Source organism: Varroa destructor, unplaced genomic scaffold (genome assembly GCF_002443255.2).
Source record: "Varroa destructor unplaced genomic scaffold, Vdes_3.0 BEIS01000001.1, whole genome shotgun sequence".
Taxonomy (NCBI): Eukaryota; Metazoa; Arthropoda; class Arachnida; order Mesostigmata; family Varroidae; genus Varroa; species Varroa destructor.
Window position 1 is genome coordinate 10,869,202 of NW_019211454.1, and position 18,466 is coordinate 10,887,667.

The window sequence follows — 18,466 nt, forward strand, 5'->3', positions numbered from 1 at the left end:
CAGCTCGAGTTTTTAACTCCTATCTTAAAGCACTATTTAGAATAAATTTTCTTGTATCTGAAAATATCCCGAAGCTCTACGAACTTGCGATTTGCCCAAAATTTCGAGATCCTGCGATAGATTAGTACGCAGTTTTTCAATAGCAACAACAATAAAAGCAACGAAGGCCTAACGCTTGTGATACCATCCATCCTCGGTGTTTGTCTAAATTTAGCCAAACGAAAAGGAAACTAGCAGAAATTTCTTCGAATACAAAAATGAAAGACATATGCAATTTTCAGCGGAAAATTTATTGAAATGACACGAACTCACCATGTTGTTTGTTTCTTAGATTTTTTCCTGTCTGTTTGTGTATTTGTTTGTTGTTTATACCTGCTCTTTCAACCAGTCCAACTATCGTCGTCGTTGTCATCATAATAATCATCATCAGCATGATCACGGTTAGCACAATGTACGCAGTCTCATTCTTCCATCAGCTTTCATTCGTACTTTTTCTTTCACGCAGGCTTGTTTCGTTTCCCTAATCCGCTTATCTGTCCTCAATGTATGTTTTTTTCGCTTGGGTGCTCTTCTTTGCTTGTGCTCCATTCCCTATCAACTCTTACGTTCATCACCACTACCACTACTATTTTGTAATATTGCTCATTATCAATAATGTCGATAAACCGGCAACTAGAATCCTGCTTACGACACAATTTGTTATTAAGTTACAAAAGACAACAGGGGAGGGGGGGGGGGGCAGCAGCACCGACCGACGCGGCCTACCGCGCAGCCCTGGGTTCCGCAGTGTGGCCAATAGCTTCGAGCCCAGGCTGTACGCTTGCCAGCCAACCAATGGCACGCTGTGACGCTAACAACGACGACGACCACATTAACGAGGATATTAAGACGTGTTAGTTTACGCCAGTATCTCTGCCACGTAGCGTTATCTATACAGGTATATGCACGCAAGACAACTGCCGCATGCGTCCTCTAGCACGTAGTGCCCAGCATCGCCAACACACGAACACATATGCTACTGCGAACGGAAGCGGTATACGCGGCGCACATCCACAATAAATCAGCGACATACAATGTACGCGGTGTTGGACCGCGTCGGTCAACCAAACGAGACATCTTCCTTGTCTACTTGACAGTTCATAATCGTCACCATTATCTTCTGCCATCGACGACGATCTTCGTCGAGACCGAGACATTCAACCCCTTTTCCTTCTCAGTGTTTATGTCATCTGCCGCCTGTTTCTGTATTCTTTTATTGCTGCGGGTACAGGTTATTTGTTCGTGCACAGAGTTTGATATCCGTATGCCAAACGTAATTAATCAGGCGAATTCGCACAGTAGGCTCGAATTTTGTAAAGCTTTCCCTTTTTGTTAGACGTGTCCAATCTATCGCTTCCGCCCGACTTACTTTCCCCTATTGTCCTGCCTAGGCTAATCTCTTGGTTTTTCATGGCTGTCGATCTTTTCAGACTTTTCCTTCTGTTCCCACTATTTTTTTGTCGTCTTCAATCTGCGTCGGAATGACTTCATATTGTTTCGTCATTATCATCACCATCCATCTTCTACTTCATTCTGTCAGCAGCAGACCCATCTATTTCGCTTGTGTCATCGACTTCCATGCTGTGACCCTTGCCCATCTTGCATAAGAACCACATTCTACAAGTGCTTCTCTCTTTGTTAAAGGTCACTATCGTCATCGTCGTCATACTACCATCGGCTGAACGTCTCGTCTGCGTCGAGAGATATATATATATAATCATCAGCGTCGTTCATGTTACTCTCTCTTAGCATCAGTTTTTCCAGCGTCATAGTCATCGTATGGGTGTATGTCGTCCGCTTGCGCGAGCAAGTGTACTTAAATATCGAGCATGACTCCGCTAATTCGTTGCCGTATGTTATCCGTGTCCTGTTTATGTCTCCATGTCGGCATAAACACGCGTAAATGTAGGGTATAGTATTTGATACACTGGTTAATTCACCATGGTCGTACACAACGCGCGGCTCTGACATCCGTCTGTTCAATGTTATTAACGTACTGTTACTCGCTCTTCCGGTCCCATTCAATCAATCAATCAATCAATCAAGCAGCCCACTGTTTATGTCTCATGTACTATCGCACTGTAGATTGTGGGATGCTGTGTTTGTCGCATATATTATTTGATCCTAATAACTCGCTAATATTTTCCTAAGCCAGAACGTGTCCACATAAGCGCATGCTGACGACATTATTTTTACTAATTTTAGTAGTGGTATTAGGTTATTAAAACTATTGGTAATTAACGATGTTGTGATCAATTCCATTGTTATTATCACGTTGACAATGTTACCCCATTTCTCATGGCGCATGAAATGTCTAACACGCATCGCACGTTTATTGTTTTCTTTGCTCGCTCTCGTATATTTTTTTTCTACCCAGCGTATCTATTATAATTATCATTCCTATGACGTGTGTCACCCTCCTGGGCCCACGCACTGATCCATCACTCCTACTCTATCCATTTGCTTGCTTCGCATGGCCACCCTCAAAACTCAGGCCAACCGCAAAGTTCTAGTACTAGTCGCGTTGGCTACATGAACAAAAAATAACGAAGCCGCTCCATTTAAGAAGAAGTCCTACTGCTCGTCTGCTATAAGTACCTCCTACAGCCCTGTCGTCTTGCGGCAACGCACGGAACACCAAAGAGCTAATGTCGAAACTTATTGTTATCGCAATGTCGAGTAATACAAAGCTGGAGCAGGTGCTTATTAGAAAATATGCTGTCAAGTTACCTTGACAAGGTACCGTACCAGCTGGGCGTTACACACTTCCTCAAAGAACGACCCTGTCTTCGAGGAGGTATCGGAGCTACGGCATTTAATTGGATGATACATGCATAAAACGGAAGTCTGTCTAAACACCATAAAACGTTCTTGCAAAAAACATTGGAACTGGTCCATGACAACATTATCGACTAAACGTCACGATCACCTTAAATACACGTAATAGTACCATAATCATCGAGAAATACATATATAGGTATATACATATATAGGTGTGTATATATATATATATATACATATATAGGTATATATGTGTATGTATATATATAGGTGTGTGTGTGTGTATATATATATATATCGCGAAGAGGAATGTGGTAGTCGTGGTATATGAGAGCTTTCACCTTGTTGTATTTTCAATTATCTCTGATACAAAGGTTCAGCTATGAGACCGACCGTTCGCTTTACCTCAATGTGTAACTATATCCAACCGTACGACTCTGCAATAAAAAAGAAGGTACTGTATTTGATTCATCTCCACGAAATTGACCCCAGAACCCCACATAATAACACTGCTTCACACCTTCGCTTTCGTTATAACCGATATTCTAGTACGTGTGCACATGTTCTCATCGATAACAACAAATCAAACACTTTCTACAAATCTGTAATAAGAAACACCCACGCAATCATCCCTATCGACAGTTCGCGTTTGGTTTTTCTTTCGTTTGGTTCACCCTCATTCGCGCAGCCATTCGCACAAACCCATTATTTTCGTCTGTTTATTACCTTACCTGAGCTTATTTATTATTTTCAATCTATTATTGTCACAATATTGTTTTTATCTGTTTCTAGATCGCGTTAGAATTGTCTGTATGTGCCCGTAACTTGTCGACGTTTGGTGTCTCTCTGTTTGTGTGTACCTGTTTTTTTGTGTGTGACGTATTATGCATTGGCGTTCATTGAAACGCCTCTCGTTTTCGCTGTTGTCCTTCTATGGGACAAACAGGTCTAGTCGGTCGTATGTCATCTCGTTCATTATTGATTAAATTCACAGTAATAGTAACAATTTAACCAGAATTATCGTCGTCAATATAGTCGTATTAATTCCATTATCAATTCACAGTATATCATTTCACAACCACTCCCATAGTCCGCGGACTTTACTGAGGCGCCAGCGAAGTACTGAGGCCCAAAACGCACGAGAATTCGTTCGAAACTTTTCTCGACCAGTATCCATTCTCTCGCCCAGCCTTTCCTTTCCTCGTACGCATGAGCAGTAGAAGCTTTTGAAAAGAAAAAGAAAGAACAACTTTAGCAACAAGTGACAAGATGGCGGGTGAATATTACAACCGCCCCCGCCGGCGTCACCATGGCAACAACGATGGCATCCGGGGTCGCCACCAGATAGAATAATCTTACTCTGCTATTATCAGCATTATCATACTATTCGGTAATAAGCAGTTTGTCAGCATTTAGTCATCAGCGTTCGTATATCAATTCAGGCTGGGCAGCATTCGGAACCATTAATGACCCTCAGGCTATAATCGGCGCGTTCTCACCGACATCATTTTCGAAAACGACATGCTTATGGTAATATTGCAACAATAGTATACACGATCACATAAAAAACATTTGTGCGCTGATCCCACCATTTGGCCAGCCAGCACAACCTCGGAGTGATTGAAAATATAATCGTAGCCAAAACGGTTGCCATGGTAATCATTAATGTCCACTAACCATCGTCTCCAAGGCAACCATCTGAGCTTGTTTTTTGCTAGCGTCATACATATCATATGTGGCTGTGGCCTTTCCTTCTCTAACCAACTATGCAAATAGCAAACACGCTACCGCCGTATGATCACAAGCGTGTAACGAGACATAATCTGCATGTGCGAGTATTTCTGTTCGAACCATGGATTGGCGACGGAGGCGGCCGCTTTTTTTTTATTCCGTAAACGTAACTCTCCCACGTAACATGCAAAGCTAACGCTGTATCCGAACCCATAACATCGTTGTTCTACATTAGCATTGTTATTATCATCGTCTCATTCTCCAACATAAGACATTCGCTGGCGTCTCCTCACTCCGGGACTGAAGAGTTTTAAGGAACCGACGACTGCCACCCACTTGCATAGACATCCTTTAGACAGAGGCGTCTTGTCCCAGTTATGCCGACCACCGTTAGGCCGAGTGCCTCAGCGTCTCGAGGCGTCGAAGGGACAGATCGCTGGGACGATCTGCCGTCGGTCCGTTAGACGAAACGACCTTTTCATTCGCAGTCACTGAAGAGCATTTATTATTACTATAATAATTATTTTTATTCTTATCGATCACTGAGAGCGGATCGATGGCTATAAATACCACTCATGCACTAGGCAGGTGCTGTCGCTTTGGTATTCGCACCTCATCCCCCACCGCCGATCTCAAAACACAAACACTTCTGCCACGGCTGAGTTATTTTCGACTGCCCAGTTCCAAATGCCAAAAGGCGTTCCGCCACATGCCCAAGCCTCATCTCAGCTAACCCGCTAAAATTCGTTTAAGCTTGTGGCCGCCAGACGTAAATCTGTCGTTCAAGGATGAGGCTTGAACAAAAATATAGTTTGTCCTATATGTTCCGCTCTCATTATTCAACGTCTTCGTTATGTTGTTTCATTATTATTACTTGTCATTGTTCTTGTGCATGTTATGCTTTTTCCTTATTTTTGTTGTTTCTGATGTGGCGGTCATCGTTTTATCATTATTTGTTATTTGAATTGCACAGCTTAAAAAATCCCTACCTACAATGGTGCCATATTAGCATCGTGAAAAATAGACGCGCGAGTGGAATAGTCACCAAAATAGGGTGACTGGCTTTTTTTTTTTGTCATGTAGATCTGTCATCTTCTTCTCTCCGGGCTTTTCGCTGGAAGCCGTCCGCCAGAAATCGAGTATGACTATTGGCCGGCTAATGCAAGCCGATCCGTACGTGTGTGAACGATACGTTTGAATCGTCCGTACCATCGTCGTTGTCAGCGCGTAGGGAGACAGGTTTTTCCTGTTGTTTTTCGTACTCAATAGCCAGTAGTGCGGTTCCGACATCCGAAGTTCCGGGTTGACACTCTCCGATGTGTTATATGACGTCCACAAAGCTCTTCTCTTTTCAGCAACTGCATTTCGGTTGAAAGATAGGCGTCGATCACTTGAGAGACCGTACAACACGAGTTCTAGTTAGAGCCAGATCGTCGCAGAGGCAATCGTTTGACGCGTCCGTCCTCGACAACGCCACCTGAGCTCCGCTCTATTCACAACCATGATCATACGCGCGGCGCCTGCATTCGCTCAATGCTAAGTGGCTTCATTTTTACGCTAATAAACGGATGATTAAGTATCTTTCAGTGAACCATTTATAGTAATGACTAATTTTCTAGATCCTGCTCTATTTCTATGTTCACAGAGCCATACACCCTGCCACTGGCCGAGGTTAAGTCGACCATCGGTGATCGGGATAGACAACGATGAACCAAACAGCAGCGACTTGATGTGCGCCGGCTACAGTTTCGACGGATGGTAGAAGAGGTAATCACGATGAAAGAAACAACCATGAAAGATGATAAAACAAAAAAAAAATTAGTTTATATTTATTATTAGATTGGACCAGTGGGTAATTTTGACAAAGGTGCAATATAGAATATTTGTGCTGCATTAAGGAAGTCAGATACAAGATGGTCCCTGTATAGGCGACAGCTCCCGTGAGTAAAGATTGAAAAAAGGATTAGATCATGTCATATGTTTTTTTTTTCGCTAATACGTCACATAAATCATTCCATATTCTACTTAGAACGGTTATGTTTATATAATAACTTATAAAGTAGGACATTGTCTTATATCTGGCTGCATCTTGTACATAATTACACGAACAATCCAGCACCAGATATTCAACCAAAAAGAAGCTAGCATGATAAATCACAACTAATAATCCTGACGGCATCTTTCTTCCTGATCAAAAGTAAGCCTTCAAGTTATTTTTTGAAAACTTCAAGCGACACCTGGGGTTTTCAAAATGTTGTCCAGCGGTTATTTGGCAATGAATAGTGTACTAATTAAGATAGTATTTATGTAGTCTTTCAGATATTGGCTTCAGACTATTGTGCTGAAGTGATCAGTATGTGGTGATGTCGAGGTTAGGATAACCGACAATTAACCCTTCTGTCTTGAAGCGTTTCGAATCAATTTCTCGCATGTTTAATTTATTGGCAATATAAGAGACATTTTTATAAATTCACTTTCATATTAAGGTGTGACGTGTACGTATTACGGTAATCTGTGTGGCCAGGTAATGAAGCCCACTACAAATCTGCATAAAGGATTCGTTCACTTCTTCTAACAAGCCGTGGGGTACGTGTTTGACGTCTAATTTCGACATGCTTCATTCATATTCTGTGCAACACTGGCCACTTTGGCCGAGCAACGATCGGAGATACAGGTTATAAGCAACAGGAGCGTTATTCTTTTGTCCACCAGCAGCGGATAGCCGGTATAAGGCCCCGCGATGTTATGTATAATGGAATAGAAAGGTGCATAGTAAATTTAAGCGAAAACCATATTTTTGTGGAAATATATGGTAACTAAAAACTTAGGAACCTGCTTAAGTTAAGACGGACTTTAAAGAATTAACCTCAGAAGGCCGCTAAGGTAAGACTTTAGAAGGCTGACACAGATTCAGGGAAAAGACTTGAAACACTCATTGAAAATATTATCTATGATTCCTACGTGACATGATTCAGTTGTATGCCTTGCTTCTTACTCATGCCCGTGGAAAGTACTAATAAATCTGTAATTGTTACTTGCAATTTACGTTTAACAATTATGTAGTAGGTTTCAGTGGTAGTGTTGTAACCCATATCCAAAACCTAAAATACATTTTTTGTAGGTACTAAAAAAGCAGGCCTATTATGTTTTGTAGTAACAACAAGTATGCTAAAATTTAGACATCCGGCAAACGCTGTAGACCGTATGGTGCGTCAACATTAATCCAGGAATTCAACCACGTATTTGCAGTCCTCGAAAGTAACGGAGTGCAGTAGTTGCATAATTGTAATGGATAGGTTTAAAAAAGAAATTCAGAAGGTTAGCCCTCAAACTGGTTGAAAGTTTCCCATTTTGTACATAATGAAAGTGGGCATTCAAATGTTGTTAAACAAAGAACGTAATGCAAGGTAAAGGATACCTCTAAAGAAGGAGTTTCACGGACAAAAATGCAGGTGGTTGTGATCCATCTTTTGCTATACAACCTAGCCAGATGTCGACAGCAGTACCTAACACTATAAGTACTAGACACAACATTTAAATCACCTAGATTAGTTGGGTACAAGAGTTTAATTATACCACAGAAGCTTGTTTGTATTGATCTCTAATAGTCATTTATAATTTCTAGGCCTATAAAGTCCTCCATTAATGTTTAATATCTCTATATTTTTCATTTGGCGATGAAGACTGTGAAGACGTTCGAATTCCCTAGCGACGCAACTTGTTGTGTATTTTTTCCTTGGACTTTCAACGTAATACATGCAGGAAATCAGGCGCCGATTATCAATTGGCGAAGTTTACAAGTACTTCCCAAATGTCCAATGCGAGCTCGGATCGATCATGCGTTAGCTTTTGACAAATGAATAAATGCCATTTTTATGTATTTCTAAGTCAGTTTTATTTAATAGCACTTCCACCCATATCTAAAATAGTTCGTACCTCTTAGTCGAGCAAGTTCACGACGAACAGAGCTTTAATAGTTGAAAAAAAAGATCGTTTTAAACAAGTGAACTTACCATGTCCTCGGGGCCTTCACAGGAATGCTGATAGGGTAGATTTTCCGGGACGAGCTTATTCATGAAATTCTCGACGTCGTCTCGAACATCGGGATCCCAGTTCTCGTTGAGCGCCAGACTAGCCGAAGTGTGCATTACTATGCATGGCAGGGACACGCAGGAACATGTCATGGCAAAATAGGAAAAAGTAGGACAAAACGTCCGGGTTGTTAGTAAAGCTGGAGGCAAGATTGCACAGATAATCGAGGCAGGGGAGAAGAAAAAACGGGCACCAACTAATCAGTGCCGACGATCATCTTGACCGGGTAACGTAAAGCCGTTGGTCGGAAAGTAATGTTGTGGCGGCAGCGAACGAAGCCGAAAACAATGACAGAAGTGGGGGTAACGAGGGGAAGCAGACGCGACCCACCCCTCGCACATGTCTGATACCGCACAGGTGCCATTACCATCTCGATGAGTACACGAGAGCCGTCGGCCATTAGAGAGCGAAACTGGGCGCCTTCTCGCTCCGGCTAGTGTGAACCGGCCGGCCTCTTTACCGCATAGTGGCAATGGAATGCTAAATAATGTATGCATATGTAAGTAATATATGCGGACAGTGCACGCGATCTGAGAGGCTTCTAAGGTCGGACTGACCGACTGATCGCCCGCATTTGCTCGGTTTGTTCCCACACCTCTTCTCTTTTAGCGGCTTGTGCTGCGGCCACGGCAGGCTTCTGTTTCCTTTAGCTGCGACTATCACTATCGCTGCTGCTCGTAACGCCGCGGCGGCTACTATCTACCGTTACAACTTGTTTTAGGTCCTACTAAGCAGTGGGCCGCCGCTGCCGCCACTTGACTAGTCCACTTGTCGAGAGACAATGTACCGTCTAAAGCCGTACAGTTGACGCCAGGCGCACTTGGCAAAGACGCTCATAGGTACTACGGCTGGTTGGACCGCGGTTATCTGACGCTACGCTTGCTTATGGGCAATTTTTTTTATGTAGAAAAGATACTCCTTTTTGTATACTCTATTATAGCAGTGAATATTGCATCTATAGGCTGTTTACTTGGCCCGTTTTTCAGCATTTCAACAAAACTGTTCACAAGAAAATAGAGAAAGCTTTTTGTCTGATCTTTAGCTCGCCTAGCAGAAATCCACTACCTCCATGAAAGTGAGTTATCAGTGGCTTATCGGCTAGTAGAAATCTGAGGATGGCAGTGCGGATGAACCCAATCACTCTGGGCTGGCCCCGTGCGCGGTCGACATTTGAGCATCGCCGAGTAATGCAACAAAGCTACCGTTTACTGCTATTTAGCTTGCCCAGCAGTTCTCAGCTATGATAGTAGACATACATAGTTTGATGTCCATACAGATTTTGCATGTCTTCATGATGCCATTCTATACGTTACATATATTATTATTATATATAAACGGCAAATATATAATACAAATATTATTTGTATTAAATATTTTGCTGTTAAAATAGTGTTTACGTAGATTCAGGACATATCATTGCCTATTTTCTACGTGCGCATGTTCTCAATGAGTATATTAAAAGGTGAGAGAAATGAGCTGAACGCATATGAATTATGTCGGCATTGAGCTCAGACTCCATTGTTACAGGCCAACTGTTGGATCTATTAAGGTCAATACGGGCACGACAGATCCAGGCCCAGACCATCACATTAAATTAGCACCATTGCCAAATTTTACGTCTACACAACAGTATAGTATTATATAGTATAGTATTAATAGGAGATTGTCTAAATGGCTATTCGGTGTCTGTTATATTGAGGCTGATAGAAATACTGATTTTCTTCGTTATTTCTAGTTAGTTGACGAAGATGAATAAATAAAATAAAAAAAAAAAAAAAAAAAAAAAGAAATGGTGCAGCCTATCAAAAGAGAACGTGACTGACAGATTGGCAAGGTTTGTACGTAATCTCCTTCAATACTACTTATAACTACAGATTGGAGAGATAACGGGAGTTTTCGTTTTTGCTATTTAGAGTTGCTTTTGTTATTTTTTAGATGTACATATAGAATTGATTAACGATTTCAAATAAAAGCAACAAAAGACATTCAATGACGCATATAATTTCGTATAAGACAATAAAGTTATTGGGAGCTGGGTCCAGTACGCGGTTCAAATTGGTCTCGCAAAACCACTCACTTTGTATATGCAGCAGGCCGACAGCGAACTGCTGTATTTCGGGAACTTGCTTGAGTATCTCGTCAGTGATAAGATGCCCGCCGCGGTGCTGCGGCCGCAGGTTGATCTTCCGTTGAAACCACGAGCTGCCGTGGCGTATGACGGCCTGGCCCGAAGGCCCAGCCCGATCCCTGTCCCGGTCTCCTCCCCGCTCGCGGTCCGAAGGCCCCGACAGCGGGTGGTGAACAGCGGGCGCCGCCTGCGACTGGGGAGGCCCAATAGGGTGGGCCATCACCATTGTGCATGACAGGAGCCCCTGAGCGAGAGATCCAGGACACCGGTCTGGGGCAACAACAGCAACAGCAGCACCGACGGCGACGACACCGCTTCCGGGCGTCGCTTCGACAAGCAGCCACCACCACGACGATAACGACCACGATCCGAACGTGTCGACAGTAGCAGGAAGAAGTTCGACGACGGGCACGTTTCTAATGTCGTTGTGTTTGTTGTTGCTGCTGCTGTTGCTGCTGCTGCTGCTGTTGCTGCTGCTGCTGCTGCTGTTGCTGCTGCTGCTGTTGCTGCTGCTGCTGCGGCTGCTGCTTTTACTGATGGTGGTGGTGGTGATGATGATGATGATGATGATGATCGTGGAAAGAGCGGACGATGTTTCCAACCGCTGCTGCTACTGCTGTCCGGAGACAATGATGATGATAATAACAGCGGCAATAGACACGAGAGTTGCGGTAATCGTGTTTGTATCGGTGGCAGTATCAGTATGAATGTTTTCTGCTGCTGCGGCGGCTGCAACAAGGTCCCTCGACAGCCTCGAGGGCCTTGAGTTTGCAGGAACGACGCCGTACCGAAGCCGGCCGATCCGCCGTGCGGGCGTTGTTGCTGTCCTGGTTACTATTTCGAGCGTGTTTTTGCTAGCCCTTGCGGTTTTGTTGCTGCTTCTGTCGTTGTTTCTGGCGACGGTAGCTTTGCTATCGATTATCGTACTCGTCTTGCGTTAGCTCAGAGTCCCTGTAGCTCGTTTGCTGGGGCAAGGTGCTCAGCCCGCTTCCGGGTTTCGCTTGTTCGTGCTTTTTTTCATTTTTATTTTCGGGAAGATATTGGCTTCACCTGTGCGTGCGTGAACACTAGATTATACACGTAAGGGCGCCGAACGGCTGGCCTTGGGATCGAAGTAATTTCCTTTATGTTTCAGCGTTAGTCGAAAGCTGCTGTTTGTGAGCTTTGAGAAAAAGTAGAAACTCCTTACCGTCTTGTCTCCCTTCCTGGTTATTTCCCGTCTACCATTAGGATGATGATGATGATTTTTTCGTACTCTATATTATTAATCGTTGTGGATGCGACTCGTGTACTTAGTATGAGCTAGCATTTGTCGCTAAGCTATACACACATTGTGTGTGACGCATTGGCGTTAAGCTGTCGTTAGTCAACAATAAGTACAAGCCATTTTTGTTATTTCGAGTGCTCACTTTGCCTGCGTAATTATTTGTTGTTTTTATTGTTTACGTACTATTAGCATCGTATATTATGCTGAGCCTCACACGTCGCTTGTCGTGTCGATGTGAACAGGAAAAAAACTCTGTTACGTGGATGTCTGGCTGCGTCTTGCCTGGTCGATGAAACCAATGTCAACCTTATGTACAACTATGCAGGGGAACGAGTGGACCTAACGCTGCGGTCAGAGTAGTTGGAACAATAGTGGTGTTTGGTATCAATACTGCTATATCGTCTGCCACTTTCGCGGTCAGATCCACATTATTTATATAATGCATTTATACAAAGACAGATATACGTTTAGGTATGTGTCTATGTATAGATTCAGTGATCTATATATACACATATGTATATATATATATATATTTTATAGAAAACTCAAAAGGGAGCCATTTCCGAGTGGGCTGCACTGTAGCTCGTCATGTTCCATGGATGGGCGTATATAAAAGGTCATCGTATGCGTTTAACAATTACTTAACAGATTCCTTGCCCTTAAACCCGTCAATGAGTTTCTTTGCTGCCGTTATTGTTTGTTACTTATTTGCTTAAAAGCTTAAAACGAGCATCGTTGTATCTTCTCTAAGGTATCCTGTAACGGACGTTGTTGTTCTCCTTGCCAAGAACCGAATTGTTTCCATTGCAACCATACTGGAATAACGCTAGTATTCATGTGTGAGCCACCTTTGCTAGTAGCCGTTAGACGACGACCCGGTAGAAAAGCACCAGTATCATATTCAATCATACACTCACAAAGAGAGAAATTTCCCTTTTTTCACATGATATATATATATATATATATATATATATATATATATATATAAAATTAGGGACGCACCGTTATCGGTTACAGCTGAAGCTCATCGAATCTTCTGTTTGCTGGATTTTACAATCGACCTTTTCACCCATGTTCCATCGTTTGGCCTCGAGCAGGACCTACGGCGTTCTGGTGTGGCTACAGTGAGAGTATTGTTTATATGAGAAGCGAATTTCAGGAGTCCTATTTAGAGATAGAACTCAAGTCGTTTTTAGACACCGTCGAGTCTTCCTTTCTACTTCGGTAACGCTTTTTGAAAATCCAAAGCAGCTCTTGTTGCTGTATTCGCCCCTGTGTCAAGGACGGGATGGCTGTTTATTGATTGTTGCTTGGAACGGTGCTGAACGCCGTCTACAATGGCTGCCTGCTGTTGTTGTCTTTCAAGATAAGGAGAAGGATAAATATACAGATATATAGTAATGACCCAAACAACATAATAGTAGGATGTAAATGTCAAGAAGTTTCAGGTGTGGTAGTTTTATCTGCTGACAATATCCTAATATATTTTTTTGTAGACCTCCTAAAAATGCACTCAATCGTGTCGTGTCTTTGCACTTTATATCCCTACAATGCTATCGGTTATTTGCTTGCTAGTCTTGCTCTAGCATATCGATTCCCTTAGAAAACCAAGTTTCGCTTAATTATGATTATGTTACTAATGTTGGAAGTACAAAAAACGTTCAATTTGCTTTAACGTGTATAGTTATAGACGGGAACTTGCGTGTGTTTCGTGAATGCGTAGAAAATGGGTGCCTTCCATCCGTTCTACAGAAATTTGCTTCCCTGCACTAAGCCTGGAAACAGTAGCAACCTAAAGTGCATGCATGTTGGGGTGATGTGGAGTTTAGAATTGTGGGTCGGACTAGCAGATGTCCTCTCTTTGCTGCCACAATTTGGTTAGCTGGGCCGCTTCTTTTTTGTTCCGCTATTCCGGGCGCACAGTGTCGGAGGTAAAGCAAAAAATCATATCGAAATAGCCACCTGCTTCGTGGACCTACTTTTGCCTGCGTCGGCTTAAATCGACTGTCAGCTCTTTTAATAGACGCTCAGGCAAAGGGGCAGAGGAAAAACAAAAGTTTCGTCACACGAAGTTGGCCACTTTTCAATGGTTGGCCTATTGTTTCTTTCTTTTTCTGTATGTGCGTTGCGCGTTCCTCTTAGCTCATTGCCTGCCCGCTCCTCTTTTTGTTTGCTAACTCTTTAAGATCATAACCAAATCGGTTGCTTATCTTGATTTACATTAGTTATTAACAAATGTCGGACTTTCACACGTCAACCACTAAATTCACACTGATTATATTCGCTTTTCCTGTTACGTTGTTACTTTTTTCATATACAACACGATTGATTTTAACGATGTGATTAGTAGCTCTTTCTTAACGTAAGAGCTCACTTCTGGCAGATTTTCCTGGTAGCTGGAGTACTAAGTATCCTTGATTATTATTATTATTATTATTATTACAGTGCTTTATCATTGCTATTATTGGTTGCTCATAGGTTAGTAACGGCTCCTTGGTTTTGTAAACGCTTCTGTTCTGCTCTCGCTTTTTGTTTATTGACTTTTCGAAATCTATATTTTTTCGTCCTCTTGCTTTTTTTTTTTTAATTCTCTTGTACTCAGGCAATGCACAACCGTCGTTAGCGAACTCACTGTTTCCCTTGAATCTTTTCAATCGCTTCAGTCTGTTATTTTCTCAAGTCGAAGATCCTTCATTTCCTTTTCTAATTGCCTTCTCTGCGATTCTTCGTCCTTAGCACTGAGCGGAACGAGAAGGAGTAGGGATCGAATCGACTCTCTTCTGCGGCCTAAAAGCCCGCAACTCCGGACGGGCCGGAACCCCTTTTCAATTCTGTACTATCACCGCATTTTATGCGTCCTAACGCGGTGTCTCCCCCGATACGGCGCTATCTGTATTAAAACGAGGCTGTTCTCTTCACCGGCCACCTTGTTTCGCGTGGTAGCTCCCCCTTCGGCTTCGGCTCGCGCGTATTTATCCCTTAGACCCCAGCAGCGTACACGTGGGCCAGCAACGTACCTCAAGCACCTGCTCGATCTTCCGTCCAAGGATCTGGTTTCTAGGCCTACCGGTCTAGTGGACGGCAACGATTTCTCGTCGTAGAGAAGAAGTCCCGATCCGGACTTCTTCTTCTTCTCCCACGATGCAGAACACCTTAGCCGTAATTAGCCAATGCTCGCCACTGCGACTATCACTAACTGCGTCCCCCGAACGTCTGTATTTGTTGGTTTGTTAGTGACAGCACGTACTGTATGAATTTTCTTTTATTTGTGATTACTTTTATAGTGAATTTACTTAAGGAACGCGACCCATCACGTCGGTGGACTTTGAGATGGGGAAACAGGGCTTTTTCTGAATCTATCGCGTCGTCCTACAGCCGACGTCTGCTGTAGTTGTTCTTCATATTGTTGCGTACCAACTGATTGTTATAAGTAATAGTAATATTTGTAGGATTTTTATTATAACAACGACGCTGCTAATTGGCAATGATTTGATTGCTGTTGCAACAGCGACGATCACAGCAGTGGGGGGCATCGCTATCATTCATTGCGAGTAGTGGTTCTGATTGTTGTCTGATAGTTATATCCCTTATGTTGTCGTCGTTACTATTATTGTTGCTCGATCATTACGACAGCCGTCCGGTGTTGATGTAGGCAACTTCTTACTAGACGTTGTTGTTGTTGTTGTTGTTGTTGTCCGTTTGTTGTTGCAGCCAAGATGATAATGGTGACAATGTGAAGTCGATTCTTTGTCGTTGCTGATGATGCTGCGTCTGCCGCTGCTGCTGCGGCTGCTGTTGAATAAACCCCGAGAACAGCAGTTCGGAGTCGTGAAGGTATGGCTTCCTTCTCGCGGTCGTCCCACTGTCTTCTTCCTGCTGTGCCTCTTTGGCGGCGCTCTGCAGCTGGCGCTGATAAGCGCTTCGGTAGAGTGTGCTCATCGCGCCACTGTCTGTGGTTCTCTAGCCATTGATAAGGCGCAGTCGATCCCCCGTACGGTCACCCCGCACCTTTGTTTCTATCGTCGACGAAAAGCAACCCAACGAATCAGGCTGAATAAACCTAATTTTAACGTCAACGTCAGCAATGAAGTCGACGGAAGGCCAACTTGTTTCTCGGTCTACTGCCACTCGTTCCGACCACACAACACCAAAAACACACGAAACTCAGCACGAATTCCACTTTACACTCGTGAGTAGTTAACAGCTACTTCTCCTTTTGTATATTTTGGCCTCTAAAATCATTCGCCGCGAATCTTGCACACTCAATTCACAACTCAGAGAGTATCTGCCCTTCACAACCGTCCCACTCCGAACTGCTTCCGTTCCTGACTTCGTGGTTCAGATTTACTTAGAACTCGGTGTCCTGTTATGTTTTTGCTTAATAAAGCAGAAGTAGCTTGTTGTGCTGTTACTCATACACGTATGGTATGGTATGCTACTGCGGCTCGTGCGATTCTGTGGGATTCTCTCGCAAAACTTATTGCAGTGGCTCAATTGTTGAAGGGCCCGCGACGTTTTTTTCTGTTTTGGACGGACGCAGCACTCACTCACTCACTCACTGCACGCTACACCAGTCCACGCTACGCGGTAGAGTGGCCCCACTAGAATTGATTTTCAGCATTACCATCAAGCTTTACAAGGCCGCTGAAACTCCCAGCGGCATGCTTACGAACTTGAGTGGTCCTTCCTTTACCGACTGAAGAAACGTTACGCGAGTGGCCGTAGTTAACCATTCGCCATTCCTTGCTCCATTTCAGCGCCTTTCCGAAGACGGAGCACTACCACAGAGCAGCGCTCGTTGAGCAGCAGTCGTCCTGAACGAAACGCCTCACAGGAATCGGCCCCACGTAACACTGCTCTACCTCCTTGTACAACACTACTGGCGAGAGAACTATGTGTATATATATAAATGTGTATATTAATCTATGTATTTTTACGTATATGGAAGCCTCTCTACTGTAAGTTGCTGTATTCCTGCTTGCCTGGAGTCGTTTGATCCTAGCCGTTGGCCGCTTGGTTCCCGTCGGTTGCTGACTTCTCTACAGCCGTCGTCGGACCGAACGCTGTTCAGAAGACGCACTGCACGGCCAGTACCAGTGCGACGACCGCGGTTGTTCGCTCTTCGGTTGGTCTCTCGGGTCCCGGCGGGCGGCTGTGGGTCGCGCGAGTCTTCACGGTCGTCGCGACTGGCGCAAGGACGCGACGTTCGCAGCCGGAGGACGCGAAACGCGGGCCGATTCGAACATCACGCTCTCTTGCGCGAACGGAAGAATGGATGGCAGTGAGTGACTGGGTCTGTCTGTCTGTTGTATTGATAATGTTCCATGGAGGAAAAGGGGAGAGCGCAGAGCCAGCAGCACAGCATCAGCCGTCCGTACCGCCATAGAAAGCTGCCTGCGAACCAGACGGAGCAGGCTCATAGGAAAGCACGGCTGCTGCTAAAATGGTAGCGGCGGCAGAAGCATCAGCAGCAGCAACCTCCTCAAAATGGCGCCCTGTTACTCTGTCGATATGTCTCTGCCTATGGTGCAAAGCAGGCTTAAATGCCACTAGTGATCTCTGTCTGCGGGCCTTTCCCAGGGCCTTTCTGTAGCAGCCTTCAGGAGGCCGCGTCGTCGTATAGTTGCTCCTTCCTGCTCGTAGGGTCGAGCACAGGAGACGGTGGCGGCAGTGGCAGTGCCGGGTTCCTTTCCTGTGGCCGCTCCTCAATTTTTGCTACGCGCGCCCTACCCTCTCCAGCATTGGCAGCGATGGCAGCGGCTCTCACGCGGAACGTAGCAGCGAGCACCTTTCCCTCCAGGCCTTCTTCGTGCCCCTCCGCCCGTTGACACACACACGGCAAGGCTCGCGTCTGCTTTACTGCCAGCCTGTCCGTCTGTGCTGCTGTAGGCGAACAACGGTCGGTTGTGGATGGCCCCACAATGCACCCACGGAGTGGTGGCAGAGTTCCGCCGGAGTAGTTTGTGGATCGGCCGGTCGGTCGGATGGGGGAAGGGACGACCGCTCTGTTAGAATGCATTGCTCTGAGCAGCAGGCAGTGGGGTTACTTTTTTTTGCCGGTCAGCAATGGCAGTTATCCGTGCTGCTTCTGCCATTGGCGCTGTTGGAGAAATAGAACCAAGTTCAGCAGCTCGACAGTATGAGGAACGTTGCTTCCCTGGTACTGAACCCTCGCAAGATGAAAAGTCTACGAAAGTAAAGAGCTTTCACCCGCTATCCGCCATAACCAGCATCACCGCAACACTGGCGGCGCTGTCCATCTGTTGTACACAAAGACGCGCAAAGGAGAAGAGAACGGTGCTCCTGAAAACCCTAGGTAAAGTGGGTCGACCAGGTCTCCGAGCCGCTTGACAGGGATAGTCGGACTCAGTAAAGGACCTCTTCTGAGTCTGGCAAGCTCACCCCATGGATAGGCGCCGTTGGTCGTC

The 18,466-nt window shown here is 44.5% G+C and overlaps 2 protein-coding genes across 3 annotated transcripts in view; one reads left to right on the top strand and one right to left on the bottom strand.

The window, feature by feature from the left end:
- The window catches only part of LOC111247231 (growth/differentiation factor 8-like), a 34,888-nt gene extending 26,455 nt beyond the window's left edge, over positions 1-8,433 (top strand). The window contains exons 5-7 of one of the 2 annotated variants that reach the window (XR_015323035.1): positions 6,197-6,318; positions 7,076-7,137; positions 8,235-8,417. Coding sequence is in view for 1 of the 2 variants with exons in the window: in XM_086982601.1 (XP_086838727.1) it covers positions 6,197-6,313 (117 nt within the window). In the remaining variant the exon portion in view is untranslated. Of the gene's footprint in view, positions 1-6,196; positions 6,319-7,075 lie in introns of both variants that reach the window. The other variant, XM_086982601.1, reaches the window with a different exon arrangement.
- Positions 276-11,002, bottom strand: LOC111247242 (uncharacterized). The gene is made up of 3 exons (XM_086982612.1): positions 10,721-11,002; positions 8,565-8,701; positions 276-4,043 (listed from the first exon to the last, which is right to left on the bottom strand). The coding sequence occupies exons 1-3, from the start codon at positions 10,995-10,997 to the stop codon at positions 3,921-3,923; spliced, it is 537 nt and encodes a 178-aa protein (XP_086838738.1). The 5' UTR covers positions 10,998-11,002; the 3' UTR covers positions 276-3,920.
- Positions 11,003-18,466: the final 7,464 nt, after the last annotated feature.